This window comes from Panthera uncia, chromosome C2 (genome assembly GCF_023721935.1).
Source record: "Panthera uncia isolate 11264 chromosome C2, Puncia_PCG_1.0, whole genome shotgun sequence".
Taxonomy (NCBI): Eukaryota; Metazoa; Chordata; class Mammalia; order Carnivora; family Felidae; genus Panthera; species Panthera uncia.
In genome coordinates, this window is record NC_064810.1 from 10,038,873 (window position 1) to 10,055,897 (window position 17,025).

Sequence of the window (17,025 nt, forward strand, 5' to 3'; positions counted from 1 at the left end):
CTACTTATTAGCTCAGAGTTCTGTAGGTCAGAAGTCCAGTTGGGCTCAACCACGTTCCCAGCTTAGGGACTCACGAGGCCAAAAACCAACCAGTGTTGGACCGGCCGACTCTCATCTGGAGGCTTTAGGGGAAAATATTCTTAGAAGCTGCTGCAGGTTGCTGGCAGAATGCGGTTCCTTAAGGACTGCGAGATGGGGTCCTGCTTCCATGCTGGCCTTCAGCCAGGGGTCACCTACAGAGACTGCTCTCCGTTCCTGCACATGGCTCCCTCCATCATCCAGCCGACGACGCAGGCACATCGGATCCCTCTCTCTACCTCTTTTCCGCCCCAGCCTGAGAAAACTCTGCTTTCAAAGATCTCATGTGATTAGATCAGGCCTCCAGAATAATTGCCCTTTTGGTTGACTCGAAGCCAACGGATTGGTCACATCAGTCACATCAGAAAAATTCGCTTTGCCACGTCACATGGCCAGAGCATGACATTTCCTCATATTCGCTGTCCTCCAGATTCGGGTGGGAAGTCTTGAGGGTCCGTTTTAGGGTTCTGCCTCCTGTGCTTGGTTTCTATTCCCAGAGCTACTAACCAAGCAATTCAGTCTTTTATGGTGGAGGATGAATGAGGTTGGGGCAAGAGGCCAAGAGTTTTACAACGAAGAATGTCACTCCACATAGAAACCAGAAGCCAGGGAAGAGTTGGTCCCATTACTTGGCTCTTACGCACCCCACCCTCGATACACTCAAATAGCTATAACATAATGTAAAATATAGTCCAAGGGTCACCCAGAGGACACGGAGACCATGAGGAAGAGTATATTTGGCCCTTGAATGAAAATTTCACCCGAGGCACAGGGATCTGAGACCACTCCAAGATGGGAATGAAGGGTAGTCCTTAATCCTGCAGGAGAGCGCAGAAGAGCTCGCTCTGAAGCTGGGCTGCGTAGGGCATGTGTTCTGTGACCAGGTCTGCAGAGCAGTGGTATGGGAGATTAATCTGGAAGTACTACATGAAATGAAAGAAGCCCCTTTGTGGGAGACCTTTGCAGGAGATCTGGTGAGAAGTCATGAGAACTTGAACCAGAATGATGGCAATAGGGATAGAAAAAGGAGGGTAAATTACAACGAAGAAACCAAAAAGAGGACTTGGCAGCAGACTGGATGAGGTCAAAGGCAAATCCGTGGATCCCACTCTGGAGACCGGAGGGTGAAAAGAGCGAGAAGAGCTGGGTTGGCGCGGGAGCTGATGAGTCTGATCGTCAGTAAAATGCACACGATAGATGTTAATTTTCTCTCATGTCTTCAACACACTTGCGTGCGCGTGCACGCACACATCTCAACTTTGGGCTTTCCCTTTCCCTGCCACCCCCCTTTTCCCCTCCCTCCTCCAACAGGCACCTACCTCCCCCCTCCCTCCATGCACTCACTGCCCCATCCTCTGCTCCACTGAATGTCTTCTAGCAAAAGTTACCACGGATCCTCTAGGGACAAATCCAATGTCATCGTTTCAGTCCTCATCCTCATTGGCCCCTCCTTGACCTTGGCCTTTGAGACTCCTGCCTTTCCTCTCAAAACTCCCATCTTCTTTTGTTTCAAACACCCTATTCTCCTCTTTCTCTACCTGGCTCAATCCCCTTGGTCGGTCCAGGTCCATCTTTTTCTCATCAACCCCTTAGATGTTGACAATCTCAGATTCTGTCAGCGCTCCCTTCTCTCTCCGGACACTGTCTCGGCAAGATGTGAAACCACCACAGATGTGTGACGACTCTGCACTCGTTACTTGTACCCTAGACCTCTGCCCTCAACTGCTGTTTTCTCCACCAGCACCTACAGCTCTGTTCTGTACATCCAAAGCCAGATCCTCGGGTCGACCTCCAAACCCTTCCTCTTCTGGCCTTCGCTCCCGCTAGTAATGGCACCTGGGCCGGAAGCAGGAGAGACTCCTCTCCTCCCCTCTGCGGCCATCTCTTCCATCTCCATTGTCCCCACCTTAATGCAGATGTTCACAATTCCTTGTCCGACAACTGCAGTAGCTCCCTCCGTTCCTCATCTCTACCCCCTCCTACTCACCCATCCACCTCTGACAGATTTACTTCCCTCAAACAAGTGTTAATCACGATGTTCCCCAGACTTCAAGGCTCTGATAGAACCCAGTGGCCTCAGGTTGAAATGCAAATTTCTGCAGGTTTATAAGCCGCCTACGACCTGTGTTCATGTCTGCCAGCATTGTGTCCTCTGTGAGCGCCCTCATCCCAAACCTACTCTCCAATGACACCAGAAGTGACGTGCGGGTCTGTTTCAGAAATTCACATCTTTCTCATGCTGATCCTTCTGCCAGGAGCGCCTTCTCCCCTGTCCCCTCCCACCTTCCTGAAACCTTCCTCCAGCCCTGCCAACCATCTGGTAAAAATCTACCCAACCTCCAAGAGCCAACCCAAGTACCACCCCCGCCAGGTGGTATGCCCCCTCTTTTTCCTGTGTCTCCTCCCGCCATCTTCCTGGAGCCATGACACTCCATGACACTCAGCAACAGCCATGAGGCTCTGTCGCTCTCCTCTATTTGTCCTTTGTTATCAACCAGCCCAGCACCCTGCCTGGCACATAGAAAGCTTTACAGATACCCTGCAGGGAGGAAATCAAATACTTCATACCTGGGAAAGTCCTCAGAATGCCATTTTGAATGAGTGGAGGCCGGAGGGCTAGAAAGCCATTTAACATTTATTAAGAATTGAAAAGCTAAAGGGACCTTGACCTGCTCCTCAAAGTCTACAGATGGCCAGAAATAACCTCAGGCTGTGACTCCTAAGTATTCGAGATTTGCAATGTAAAGAATTTCGGGGATAGTTTCTAATGGAGACAATGAGACAGGAGAGGGTAAATTGAAAGATGAGCTCAGAGTTTAGCTTTTCAGAGCTCTCCAAAAGATACCCATAAAAATACGTAGTTGTGATCAAAAAGAAACATAGCTCAGACCCATAGGTGGACAGCCGTCTGTGTTGTGTGTGTGTGTGTGTGTGTGTGTGTGTGTGTACATAGAGTGGAGTGACTTTGTCAGGTTTCCTAAACTCTCCAAGTGTGAGGGTCCCCGTCTGTAAAATGGGGTTGGTAATGGCATCCTGGCAAGGATTAAATGAAGCGAGGAATATATAAGCATTTTGGTCATTACCTGGCACTTAGTAGTTTCAAGGAGAGGGAGGGAGAGAGAGAGAGAGGGACGGAGAGAGAGAGCTGGTGGATAAGTTGGCCAAATTGAGCTCTTGCTGCCACGAACCCCCAAGACCTATCCTCTCTTGCGGTTTAGGTTCTAGCACATTTCACAACCCTCTGGGCAAATGACTGCCAACCTCCACAGGGGCTACCTCCCCTGCAGACGACCCACCCTCTCTGGGCTTAAGGCTAAATGGCATGAGCACTGTGTCCTCAAGGCTACTGACACAGGACAAACTAAGGACGGTTCCCAACAGATGACATGCACACTTTCCAAAATTCACTCGCTCTTGCCTTTGTTTTTAGGTTAAAAAAAGATCTTGGGTTTTCTCCCAGAATCCCGGAAATATTAGCTGTGTAACTGGAACACTTGTTTTTCTATTTTGCTTCTTCTATTCCCCAGCCTCTGACCTGGGGGAGCTTCTCAGGGTCTCAGGAGAGAATTTCCAGGGTGGTAGGGTTTGCTGGGTCTCTTCCGTATAAATCCAGCTGTCTGGTCAGTATTACTGTTGTGGATGCCCCCTCCCCCATGCCTATTAAAAGTAAACTTACAAACTTCAGGGTACATTTGATATTTCTTAATTTATCATTCATAAGCGCAAATGATTTTTTTCCCTGCTCTATTTATAAAAAAAAAAAAACTCTTTACAGAGTCATTTTATATACATGCAAACCACAATCTCTCAGTGATTTGTTTTTTGAGGATGCTCCCTGGAAACTATACCTATTCAATTGCTTTAATCTTTCATTACATATAATCAGTCATATACATAAGACTAAGGAGCTGTAAATCTCGTTCTCCTGCCTATTTAAACAGCGTCTGGAAATCTGAAATAATTACCTCCTTTCTTACTTTTAAAGTGTTTTTAAGATATATTACATTAATATTGTGGAGTAAGGTTGAAAGTCGGTCTGTGACATTGCAAATGCTCAAATCCGAAGGCTCTGAAAAATGGTGTCTCCTCCGTGTTAAGCATTCAGTGCTGAGCACTTTCAATATACAAGGCTGTTCCAGCAATGTCAAAAGCAGAACATTACTGTAGATGTTCAAAGAAAAGAAGCTTCAGATGACTTTGCTTAATGGGTTTACCTATAACTGGACACACAGCAGCAATGTAGTGACACATATTTGGATGTGATCGTATGACAGATATTTTCAATAAAAATTGCTATCATCTGTTATGTCAAGAATGAGAGGTTTCAGGATAAATAATCTGCAAGATAAATCAGGATAAATTAGTAAAGGAAAGGAGAGTAGAGCAAGCAAGGAGGAAATATTTCCAACCTGTCCCATTGGAAGTAAATTATGATCATGTTTACCAGTTTGTTTCTTTCAGAGGAGGTATTCAAAATTGTTTATCTTCATTGCTTTAAAGAAAAGTCGTATTTTTACCTCTTGCATTTCACCTCTGCTGTAATACCAATTTGCAAGTGTTTTGGTATGAAGTAAGGGTTTGGTCTTGATTTCACCTTGAATTCTGATTCACGTCTACTTCCTCCAAATGTATTTCTAATGTTCATAAATAAATCACATTGGCCTCACATACCGAGGTTTAAAAAGGTGATTCTGTGAGAGAGAAAGATTCACTACTAGCTATCAATGGAAAACATTGGTTGAAGTCACATGAAATTATGTGCATATGTAACAGTTCATTTTTTACTTGCTGGTTTACTGTTTCAAGCTACTTTTGTGCCCAAATTGGACAATATGCTATAAAATTCCCCAGTGCTAAAAAGAGTGAGGGGCAATCAGCGAACAACAACAACAAAAAAAAAGAGGGGGGGGGTGGAAATTTAGTTTTAATGCTTGTAATTATTGCAATTAGAATGAAATGTATCAACTCTCAGTGAATTTAGTGTTTGCTGTCAGTACATTTACCCAATTGTTTTTATTTTCCCACTTTCTGTTCTTTCAGAATGTGTACACGGAATGAATCCACCTAGAGATGTTCACGGTATGTTGGATTCCAAATTCTATTTTTTTATAAAATATGCACATTCATATGATTTTTTTATCTATGCATCTCTACAACGTATGACATAAATTAGCCAAATAATTAAGGCTTTTTTTTTTTTTGCTGATTCACAAATACTTAAAAGCTGCTCTTCATATTGTAAATATCAAACCCTATAAAACATTCCAATGAAACTATAATGACACCCTCGGTTCTACAGCGTAGTTTACCACAGGTGCATTCTGCTTTTATTAAACGACTCTGCATGACTCTGAAAAAAAAAAAAAAATAGAGCTTGTTATAACCTAGTTTATTGCCTTTGTTACAGCAGTGGCAATGCAAAATTTTTACGAGGGTAAAATGTTTACTAAGCATCCTAAATTACAAAAAAAAATTAACTTAAAAACTTTCTGCTTGCTACCTGTGAGCTGCACAATGATGATGCTGGAGTGAACAGATCACACATCAACCATGCATCCTATGGAAACATTCCTATGAGGGAAGGATATAGTGGCAGAAGGAAAGACTCCTGTCCCCAAAGGAATTGGATTTCAAAAGTATAATAATCTCAGAGCCACTCCAGAAGGGGGGAAATGTTTAATCAAATTGTAATGTCGAAAACTGGATTGTGTGTATGGCAGGTTATTCACCTGCACGGATATTAACATGTTACTCTTCATAAAAATGTTCTCCATCCCTATGACATTATACCAACCGCACCAGTTTGCTCCAGAACCACTAGCAAAATACGTGCCCTGGTTTTAATTCACTGAAGTGGTCACTGAAATAGAAAGGTTTTTTTCTAGAAATACACTTCTAGAAATGTAATTTTAAAAAGATGTTACCCACAGAGGGGAATGTTGATTGAAGAGAATGGTTGAGCCTCTAATCCTACCTACAGGCATATTTTATTTTTGAGAGGGTTTTAAAACAGCAAAAATGTAAGATATTTAGATATTTTCTGAGACCACTTACAGTTATATACTGACCTAACGCTGAAGAAAAACGTCAATGAGCCATTGTTTTTTCCCCAATGAAATTGTTATTTTTATTCCAACTAACCAAATACTACTTTTAAAACTCCCTCTGAAAACGTACATTTCATTCCTGTTAGGGACATTATTGGAATTTCCCCCACGCAGCAAATTTGGAAAAATCTGTCCTACAGCATCCACCCAACACGTCGCTTCGTTGTATTTTTTATTTTGTATTATGACAAGAGTTAAATTTTAGTATTGTTCCAGGAGTGAATGCGGTAATGTCTCCTTTCCTTTCTTAGAGAGGCAGAGGAAGGGAAATTCTATACTGCGGCTAAAATGAGCGCTTTGGGTGGGAAGGAATTCTTCATTTCGCGTGCGGTGTTAATGAACTTTATAAACTCTGTAAAAAGTCCTTCAGACTAAGGGATTCGAGGTACACCTTAGCTGAGCCTCATGCTGCCTGCTTTAGTTCCTCGATAAGGAAGGTGCAGTGCAGGGTTTTATTTCTCGTTTTCAAGTGTGCACCGCACAGCGCATTTATAGCCAGCGCGGGTCCCGGGAACCCGAAATGCCCGGCGGCCGGATTTAAAATAAATCAGCAAAAGCTTTTCTCGCTTTTATCATCCTCGTCGACGTTCAAGTTCGAGACGCACTGGTTGACTCTTAGCCGAGCAGCGCCCAAGGTGCTGCCGTTGGAGGGCTCACCTTGGCGCATCTATCCCAGTACCTCTTTTCTAAGGAAGGGAACTTGACCCCGCCGGAGAGGCTGCCGCGGAGAGTCAGACCCGCAGCCCCCTCGCAGGGTTTAGGGTTTCAAACCGCCGGAGCCCCAGAGGAGCGTTCTTCTCTGACCTTTCCGCGCGGCGAAATTACCCCAATCCGCTACATCCCCCGAGTCAGAGCCCATTTTCGCCTCTGCCGCACTCCTGAGCCTCCCGCCCTGCGTCCGCGGGGGTCCCTAAGGATGCACTTGGCGGCTGTTCCCGGGAGCGCTCGGTGGGCACTTAGAGCATTGTATTTGAGCGGCGGCAAAGGGGTTTCACTCGCCCCAACTCGCCTCTAGAGCCGGCGGCGGCGGGGCCGGGGCCGGGGCGGGGGGCGGGGGGGGCGGCAGACGGGGAGGCTTGGCAACGGCGCAATGTTTGGAACCGCCGGGCCAAGGTGGAGAGAGGACTTTTGGGGGTCTTTATGCCTGAAATGGGGCCTCTTCAAAATCATTTAGGGAAAACACAAAGGAGTTTGCTGACCCATTAAAACAAACTGCAGGTAGTTTGCTGGGAGTTCCCGGGCGTCCCGGGAGAGGAGCGAGGGGACGGCCCACCTGGGGAGAGGCTCGGAAAGGCAGGCGGGAGCCGGAGCCGCTGGCCGGGCGACGGCGCCCGGGGACGCCAGGAGCACCGGGGTGGCGGGAGGGCCGACCGCGGTGTGCGCGCAAACGGGTTTCGGGAAGAGACCCTGATGCGGGCCTGTCGGGACAGCCGGGACCCCCACGACTCCCACCAGAGGGTTCCTGCACCGCCAGCTCGGCTGCCGGTATAGTAGGGGCGCAACGCGGCCGCTGGGGCTGGCTCCGGCGGCCGTTTCCAGTCGTTTCTCCCCAAACTGGAGTTCTGACGAGAGCGACCCAAAGGCCCAGAGGAGGGCCGGCGGAGTCCCGCGCCCTCGGGGGCGTTCCCGACGCCCCGGGCGGCAGAGAGGACGGCTGCTGCCCCCTGGCGTCCGCCCCGGGCCCGCGGCCCTCAGCGCCTCCCGCGGGGCCGGCCCCCGCCTCCTCGCCGCTCGGCGCAGCCCGTGCGGCCTCTCGGGTCCTGGGGCGAGGGAAGCCGCCTGGGCCCCCGGGAAGGGCCTCCGCGGCGGGCCCGCCCTGGCCGACGCCTCCGTTAGGCCCCAGCGGCAGAGCCCGAGGAGAGTCCCGCGCGGCGGCGGCGGTCCCCGGCACTGTAGCCGCGCGCCCGCAGCGGGGAAGGAGGCGGCTGGAGGGAGGGAGGGGCCCCGCGGGGGGGGGGCGAGGGGGAGGGCGGGTGAGGGACCCCAGCTCCCGGGAGTCGAAGTTGAGGGCTCCGTGTTGGGGGCGGGGTGGGCGCCCTCCCCCGCGGCGGGGGGTGAGTGCCGCGGGGTGCCAGGGAGCCCCGTGGCTGCGGGGCGGGGGAGGGGAGGGACGGGCCTCGGGCGCCGGGGTGGGGCGGGGCCCCCTCTAAGCTCCGCGAAAATGCCCGCGGCGCCGCGGGGACGGGCGCAAGGGAAGTTCCCGCCGGCGCGCAAAGCCGGGGTGGGTTCGGCACCCCAGGCCGCTCAGGCTCGCGGGGGCGGGGAAAGGAGCCAGCGCCGTTTCCGGGGAGCCGGAGGTGGGTGCGGGGCTAGGGCGACCTAGGCCCAGCGGTGGGCTTTCGTGCCGCCTGCGGGGGAGCCGACGCTCCGAGGACGGGGTGCCAGCCCAGCGGATGCCTTCAACTTTCTTTCCCGTCGCTTGTTCTTTGGGGTCTTTTCTGATCGGGACACTCCTTTGCTGGCCGCACCGCGCACTCAGACTGAGGCGCGCTGCGTAATTAAGCCGCAGCCCGGACGCGGTGAAAAACACCAATTAGAGAAAGCAAACCAAGAGAGAAAACTAAAAACACAAAACCATGTTGGGGAGACCGAGAATCGTCTGGCCTCGTTAAATGAATCAGCGTCACTTCGCTGCAGCTGCCCACCCGACCATGGGGCCCCGCGGAGCCGCTCTTCGGCCGGGCCCTCGGCCCTCCGGCCCCCCTCGCGGCCGAATCCCACCCACGCCGGGGAAGCAGAGGCTTGGCCCTGGGTGGCCGCTCAGGGCCCGGGGCCGTTCCGGGGCTCCGGTACCGATCCCGGGAGCCTCGCGGCGGCCGCTTCATCTCCAAGGCGCGGGGGGCGCCTCCCTCCAGCTGGTCTCCGTGCCCGGGCCGTTCCGGGCGCGGCGCGCGGCCCGAGCCCTCCCAGGGCCGGCCGGCCTCCTCTTTCTCCACCTCCCTGGTCTCCAGACCGCGGCCGCCTGTGGCGCCGCTGCGCACTGCCGCCCCGGGCCGGTGGCAGCGCGACGCTGCACGGGCGCAGAGACGCAGGGCCGCGGTCCGCACCAGGGCGGGGCCTCGGGCGTATGTGTGAGTGTGTGCGTGTGTGTGCGTGGATGCGAGCGCGCGGGGTGCGCGGGGAGGCCGCGGCAGCCTGGGACTCTCCACCCAGGCTGCGTACAGTAGCGCGCGGCAGCGGCGGGGGCGCGCGGGCCAATTCCAGGAGCCCGCGGCCGCGAGCCGCGCCCTGGCTGATACCGGAAAGGCCTGTGATTGGCCGGCGGCCGCCCCTATGCAAACGAGCTGAGGGAATGGAATTCCTCGGGCCGGGCTTACAGTAAAAGCACGTTCATTTCCAGGCACTCTCATTCATAGAGCCAGCGGGCGCTAGGCGGGACGGGCGCCCCGCGGCCGGACCCAGCCAGGGCACCACGCTGCCCGGCCCTGCGCCGGCAGGCATCTCTTCCCGGGCCTCCTGGGGACGCCAGAAGAAAGTCAACCTTTGCTGCTTCTCCTTGACCTGCGTTGGAGCTACGATTTTTTTTTTTTTTCTTTCTCTCTTACTTTTGAATGAACTGGTTTCTTGGCTGGATGTTTCAACTTCTTTCCTGCCTGTGAACTTTTCCCCGGTTGTTTCCTTTGACAACTGCAGGAGAAAGTGTGCTGGGCTTCGAGGCGAGCCGTGAAGTTGCATGTGCGTGGGAGTGTGCGTGGGAGTGTGACTGCGTGTGTAATTCGAACCACCGCGTCTGTTTCGATCTGCGCTGCGGAGCCTCCTCTCAAGGCCCGCTCCACCTGCTGCGGTTACGCGGTGATCGTAGGTATAGGCGCGTCCGGGCATTTAACCAGCCGGCGCTGAGGCGACGTTGGAGGAAGATCGTCTCGCTACTGCCCAAGTCGGGCTGACTCACCGAGTCGATGTAGACAGTGGCTGGCTTCGGGAAGAGTGCGTGTCTGCGTGCGTGTGACCCGGCTGCTGCTCAACTCCCACCAACCACAGGATCAGCCACAAACTTAACCAACATCCCCAAACCCGAGTTCTCAGATGTGGAGAGCTGTACCCTGACTGTCATCGACTTGGAACTTTTTTTTTCTTTTTTTTTTTTTTAAGACTAGCTCTTTTTTGAAAAGCTGAATTCTCTGAACTGAGCATTTTGCCAGAAATTATTAAGAGAACATGACAAGTATTTCCAGCCCAGCCCTTCTTCAACTACTGAAGCTTATTTTCAAGGCTACTTAAAAAAAAAAAAAAATCAGCAGCGAACATTAATGGATTTCTGTTGTGTTTAAATTCTCTACAGATTGAATTGTAAATATTTTATGAAGTAGACCATATGTATATATTTATATATACGTGCACATACATTAGTAGCATGACCTTTGGAAGTCGCAGCTCTTGCTTTTGAGGACCGAAGCCAGTTTTGCATGTGAGAGTGGCTCTGTATATGGAAGACACTCGTATATTTTGTGTCGTATTAGGACTTTAGACAAAACTCACCCGCAAAAGCAAACAAGTAAAAAAAAAAAAAAACTGACAGGCGATTACCTACTGGAACTTCCAAATTATGTATTTGCTGGTCTTTTCGCTCTCCGTATAAATGTTTTAGAAAGCGTATGGGAATTTTGCCTCCGGGAACTTTCTTTAACAGCCAAAGACTGAAGTTAAACTCTCAAAGCAAGACTCAGAAGATAGTCTCCCTTGGCATTTGACTCTGGATTCTAGTCGCCCAATTTTTAAAGCACTAACCGGTCGGTTGCTAGGAGCCCTGCCGGGTCTGAGGCTGGCCGGCATAATAGAACTTTCCCCCTCCTGGACTGTTAGTAACTTGGTCTCCCGCCTCCCCCAGTCCCCCTCCCCCCCGCAGCAATAAAGGCCCCTGAACTTGTATGTTGGTCTCCCTGGAGCTGCTCGCCGAAGATCCGCGCCCCTGTCGCCGTCTGGTAGGAGCTGTTTGCAGGGTCCTAACTCAATCGGCTTGTTGTGATGCGTATCCCCGTAGATGCCAGCACGAGCCGCCGCTTCACGCCGCCTTCCACCGCGCTGAGCCCGGGCAAGATGAGCGAGGCGCTGCCGCTGGGCGCCCCGGACGCCGGCGCCGCCCTGGCCGGCAAGCTGAGGAGCGGCGACCGCAGCATGGTGGAGGTGCTGGCCGACCACCCCGGCGAGCTGGTGCGCACCGACAGCCCCAACTTCCTCTGCTCCGTGTTGCCCACGCACTGGCGCTGCAACAAGACCCTGCCCATCGCTTTCAAGGTACTCGGCCCGGGCCGCGAGCGGGTGGCGGGGGGACAGGCGGAGGCCGGCCGAGGCCGGGGGCGATCCCGGAGGGCAGCGGCCAGGCGGGCGGGGCCGGGTTCTAGAAAGGGGCCGGCGCTGCCCCCCGCGGCCCCTGGTCCATCCTCCTGCTCTCGGGACACCGGGGATGCTGGGTTGCCCTGGCGATCCTCGGTGTGTGTGTGTGTGTGCTGGGGGACCCGCAGGGGCCGCCTCCAGGGTGGACTGAAAAAGATCTGGATGCCCCCCCCCCCCCAAGGACGTCCACTGAGGCCCGGTCGGGACCTCCCTGACAGAGGTCCTTAGCTTTGCTACAAAGTAGAAAAGCAGAAAAAGTTATAACCCAGCCCTGGCCAGCCCGTCTGCTCCCATGCTTCTCCCCCACCCCCAGCGCTGGCTTGACACCCAAGCCATTCTGCCTCGCTCCGATGGAGGCATCAGGAAGTAAAGATACTTTTATACTTTAGGGTCAGTGAAAATAAACTGACAAGGAAAACTGTCAGGGCTTCCTACCCCCACTCGCTCTTCAACAGTCCCATCGAAATTAGCATGTCCAAAGTCCGCGGAGGGCGTAGTTAAGTTTGCAAAAGTTTTCTGAAGACTTTTTGCAGCTTCTAGTCTGCGCCTGCCACAAGCCGCAAGTAGCGAATCCTGTTTCTTTTCCTGGAACCCTCCTGAACCTTATCTCCCGCTCACCTAGATTAAGCCCGGGGCCTCGAAAGGTGGCAAGGCTGTCTTCTCTGCGAGCCAGCCGGGGTCTAATCCGCTCGCATTTCTGACTGGGGAGGGGGTGGCGTGGACCCCGCAAATTCTGCTGAACAGCCCGAGAGGTCTTCGTTCACTTCCACCCCTGATCTCGCCCTAGCTTTGAGCGGCCTTTTAAAAACCTTGCCCTTGAACGGGGATATTATCAACAACACCCGGCATTTTTAAACGCCACTGCCCCCCCCCCCCCCCCCGCCCCAGCCCTGACCGCAAACAGTGGAAATTTAATTTTGGCGGTGGGGATTCTATTCTTCTGTCTTGGGTGGGTTTAAGAAGGGGCAACCAACATTTTAGTACAATCCGTAGTCATTTCCTGTTCATTTTGAGGACTAAGAAAGGCAGGTGGGGGGTGGGGAGGGAGCTGTAAAGATCAGATTGTACCCTTTCAGGGAGATTAATTTAATATAAGCTTTTTAAGAGTTCCAGGCCTCTACTGGATCTTGATCTAGTTACAATGGATAGTGTTCAGTTTTTTATACGGTACTGTCGGAGTTCTTTATTTTTAAGCTTTATACACCTTCTAAACTTAACATTATGATTTCTAAGACCAAACAAAATGTGTAATTGGCTCTGTCTATAGAATTGCCTCCGTTTTCTGAGAGCAGAAGTTTTGGAGGGGGAGGGAGTGAGGATGAGGTGGAAAAACCACTGGACTCTTTCCTTGCTGTCCTGCATCTCTGTAGATTTGGGCTGGGAGTCCATTTCAATTTTCAATCATTCTAATCTCTTTACAGAAACAAGCTCCTTTCGCCACAGAACAGGACTGAGTCCCTTCTGTGACTGGGGACTTGACAGGGCTCGGCCCCGGGGCCACTTTTCAGATAAGAGCTGAGGGAGGAGACAGGCTGATAATCAGCCAAAGGGTCATTTAAACCCAATACCCCTGACCTACCAAGGGAGTGGGTTGTAAGAGCCCTGTGTCTTCCTTTGAGGTGAAATCAGAATCTCTTCTGGATGTCCCCACCTCTGCCAGGGAACCAACGCCCAAATATATCAAAACACTAAGCGATTAATAATCTTCAAGAGGTGAAGTGTTATAGTTTCTCAAGCTACTCTAAATATGTATATATATACATATATATGTATATATATATATATATATATATATATAATATAGGAGATATATATATATATGTATATATATATGATATATAGGGTATATATATATTTTTTCTTCTAAAAGCCTGAAAAGAAAATCTTAGAACTTGCCTTGATGAGCCACCCGGGAATTCTTTTTCGCAGAAATCTTAGTAACCAAAGAGATTTCTTTTTCAAAATGACTTTTGACGATTCACTTTTTTTTTTTTTTTTCAATCTCATTTGTTTTACTGAGTGATCGTTGGTAGACTCCTAAATGACCCATGTAGAGTTCTCTTGAAAAAAGTTCAAGTGGGTCTTGAGGACAGATAGGGGAAAGGGAAGGACGTTGCAGAAATGTAGCCACTTGAGTAGTATCTGTCACCACTGCGTCCCCATCAAGAGAGGCCTCTTCCTGGAGGAAGCCTGCTCCCTGCACAACCCAAGGAGCAGACAGAATTTTCAGCGAGGAAACGAGCCCAAAGGTCAGGGGGGAAAAGCAAGCTAGCCTTCAAAACGTGACTCCGTCCCAGTTGACTCCCTGTGTATCCCTGGCTCCACTCTCCATGTAGCCACCTACCTTCCTCCCAGAGAGTTTCCGTAGACATTATTACTTTAAAATGTGGATTTTTAAATAAGCCCCAGACAATCTCTTTAAGAAGTTAATCAGTGAAGAATGATTGTTTTCCCTGTAATATGGAGGAGAAAATGGGAACCAATGATAAAGTCTGATGATATTGACGAAAAGAGCATGTAAGTGATTCTTTACTAGCCTTCCGAAATCCTATGTGTAAATCCCCTGCTTTAATGTTTGAAATGGAAGGGAGACTTCAGATTACGAAGTTTCCTTAAAATAGATTAAAATATGCCTATTTGCTTGTCCTGGACCCCAAAAATGTAACTCCCCCCCCTCATTTTTCCCATGGAACACCTTTATTTTTTAGCATAAAAAAGATACATATTTTACTACTGTGAAAATCTTAAATTTGCTGCGTGTTACCCATTACTTACAGAAGCAGCCTAAAAAAGCTATTTAGATGACTTAGGATTTTTTTTTTTTTTAATACTGCAATATTACAGTCTGTTTAGGCCCTGGCTCACCAGGGTCCGAAGGCATAAACATGCCTTCAACAAGTTCAGAGGCTTTGGATGCTAATAGTCATATACTTTCTGTAAGAAAGAAAGAAGTCATGTTTCTATCGGCAAGACTTCAGTCCCTGCGCATGCATTAAATGTCATCTTGGCTGAGTTCTGGGTTCCACTCCACAGCTTTCTTTGAAACTCTGGAAAATTAAGGGATTTGAAATAAATGAATTGTAACTGTAATTTCAACCTAATTAGAGTTGTTTAAAATGCCAGTCTGAATGTGTGAGCAGGCCAGCCAAGAGCGGTGTGGGGAGATCCACTGCAGTACCTAGGAGGGCTGATATTTTGCCCAACTTCCTGATACTTTAAAAACAGAGAAGTAAAACAAAATATGAGATATCCTTTGGCCAGCAAGTCCCTTCTTGTCTGTTTGGTCTGTGTTAAATGTAAATGTTTGTGTTTCCTTACCTATTGTTTATAGCTTTTCATTCCAGTTCCTTCTTTCTTTCTGTTTGAAGTTAGATTTTTTTTTTTTTATTCTCTCCTTATTGCCTATCAGTGACACAATCTGTATAAAATTAGCAGACGTGTTAGTTTTAATTTTTTAATTTTTTTATCTAGGCTAAGTAGGCTTGTTAACAATTAGATGTTATACGTTATTACTGTAATTTCCCCGGATTTAATATTCTCCCCTTTCCTCCTGCCAAAAGCAAAAAGAAAAAAAAAAAAATCCCTCTGAGATCAATAAAAGACCAAATAAATGATCTTCAGGCACCCAAATATCTCTGACTTTTGTTGCATTTTTTTTTTAGAAAGGGAGGGGTAGGAGTTAAACTCCTAACTCTGTTGGTCTTAAATTCCAACATCAACAACCTTTTCATATTTAGCCACCATGATCATTTTACTCTATATTTGTTTCCACTTGATGAAGGTCTCACAAGTTTGCCAAATTACTGACAAAGATAGTCTTGGAAAGATGAGAGAGGTCCAGGCGTGGAGCATCGTGCGAGGAGCCAGGGGGAGGAAGGTGATTTAGAATACGTTTGGGAAGCTATGCAACAAGATTTACTTACTTCAACCTCTGTACAGACTCTGCCCCAAGAGCGAATTATTGAGTTTGAAAACCATGTAATTAAGCATACAGTCCTTGTATACTTACTGAAGGTTGGATTAAAATAGAGAAGCCGGGTCATCACAGGGAGATGGGGACGAGGAAGTAAAAATATGTGTTCCAGGAGAGCATTTCAACACTGTGAGCTAATTTTACAGAGGGAAGTGAAAATAGTGAAGAAAAAAAAAAAAAGTGGAAAAATTTTTAAGAGACTGAAAAAAGCAGAATAAAGCAAGCACGTTTTGTGGGAATAGAAAAAGTGGTAAAAAAAAATAATAATAAGTAAATAACTGATCAGGGAGATTTAGTTCAATGATGTTTTCGAAACAAAAGGGAATTGTCATATTACTGCTCTTAATTAAAAGGCAACAAACACGCTTCTAATGGGAACTAAATATCTAATTAGAGGGTGCTTGGGGAATAAATAGCTGTGTTTTTAAATCTCCTTCGTAGAAAACATGCCCAGCGTTGGGATGGAAAGGATTAGAAAGAAAGATAAAAGGCCCAGACGGTGTTTGAGAGAGCAAGTGTGCTAAGACAGATAAAGAATGTGCTTACCTACTGCTGTGTGGGCTGGTTCTCCCGGTCCCATAGTCTCTTGTCGTGAGATGGCTTGTCCTCCCTGCCAGACTCCTCAGAGCCCAAGAGCTGAAGCATCCCAAGGCACAAAAGCAATGGATGGTCACTTGGATGACACGGGGAGGCCACGAAGATGGGCATTTCGAGAAACCATGGCTTTGCTATCAGGGAGCCTATGGCAGCCTTTTTTGCAGACAGGAAAAGAGGGTCGAGAACATAGGTATTAACCCCCAAATTGGGTAAAAATGAAGAGGTAGAAAACACAGGGAAGAAATAATCCCTAGAGAATGCTTTGCTGTTCCCACTCAAACACAGTATGAAGAAAGCGGCTGTGTAATTGGCATGATTAACACAAATGCACTACTGACTGAGAAAGTACCATGAGGAATATCAGAAACGATAGAACTTGGGGTATTTTCATTGGAAGTCCTGTGACCACTTTAAAAAAAAATAGAAGCAATGGAAATTTAGCTGGTAATAGTTGTCTAACCCCAATAAAGAGTTTCTAGAAGGGTCAAATGATGGGATACGACTGCACAAAGCATCTTTACACCACACTCTTCAGAGCATTTTACCTTGGAAATTACTGCTTTTTTCATTACCTGAGTATCAAAAATACTTATCTACCAGTCTTGTTCACCAGCCCTGTTAGGAAATCCATTCCTATGCAATTACGTTAGCGGAACTCCTCTTCAAGGTCAGCTGGGTTTGGGGAAAACCTCAGTCAACTATCAGGATGCAGTGGACGCGTCTGGGGGACCCACAGATATAAAAATGCCACCTAGTTCCACTCCTGAATTCAGAGCAGCACATAACAGGGAGAGCCCCTCTTCTCTGACGTCTGTTGATGTTGGAATTAGTAATAAACAAAGGATACACTTCTGATTTTTTTTTTCCTTTGCCTGCCAGAATTCCCTGCTACTGACAATCAGAATAAGAGAAGCGAGCAGGGGGTCTCAATGATGA

General features: G+C 49.0%; 1 protein-coding gene across 2 annotated transcripts in view; it reads left to right on the forward strand.

Annotated features, from left to right (window-relative positions):
* The first annotated feature begins 1,794 nt into the window (after positions 1–1,794).
* The window catches only part of RUNX1 (RUNX family transcription factor 1), a 106,259-nt gene continuing 91,028 nt past the window's right edge, over positions 1,795–17,025 (forward strand). The window contains exons 1-2 of one of the 2 annotated variants that reach the window (XM_049629259.1): positions 1,795–5,157; positions 11,167–11,420. In XM_049629259.1, the coding sequence (XP_049485216.1) occupies positions 5,133–5,157; positions 11,167–11,420 (279 nt within the window). In that variant the 5' untranslated portion in view covers positions 1,795–5,132. The remainder of the gene's footprint in view (positions 5,158–11,166; positions 11,421–17,025) is intronic. The other variant, XM_049629258.1, reaches the window with a different exon arrangement.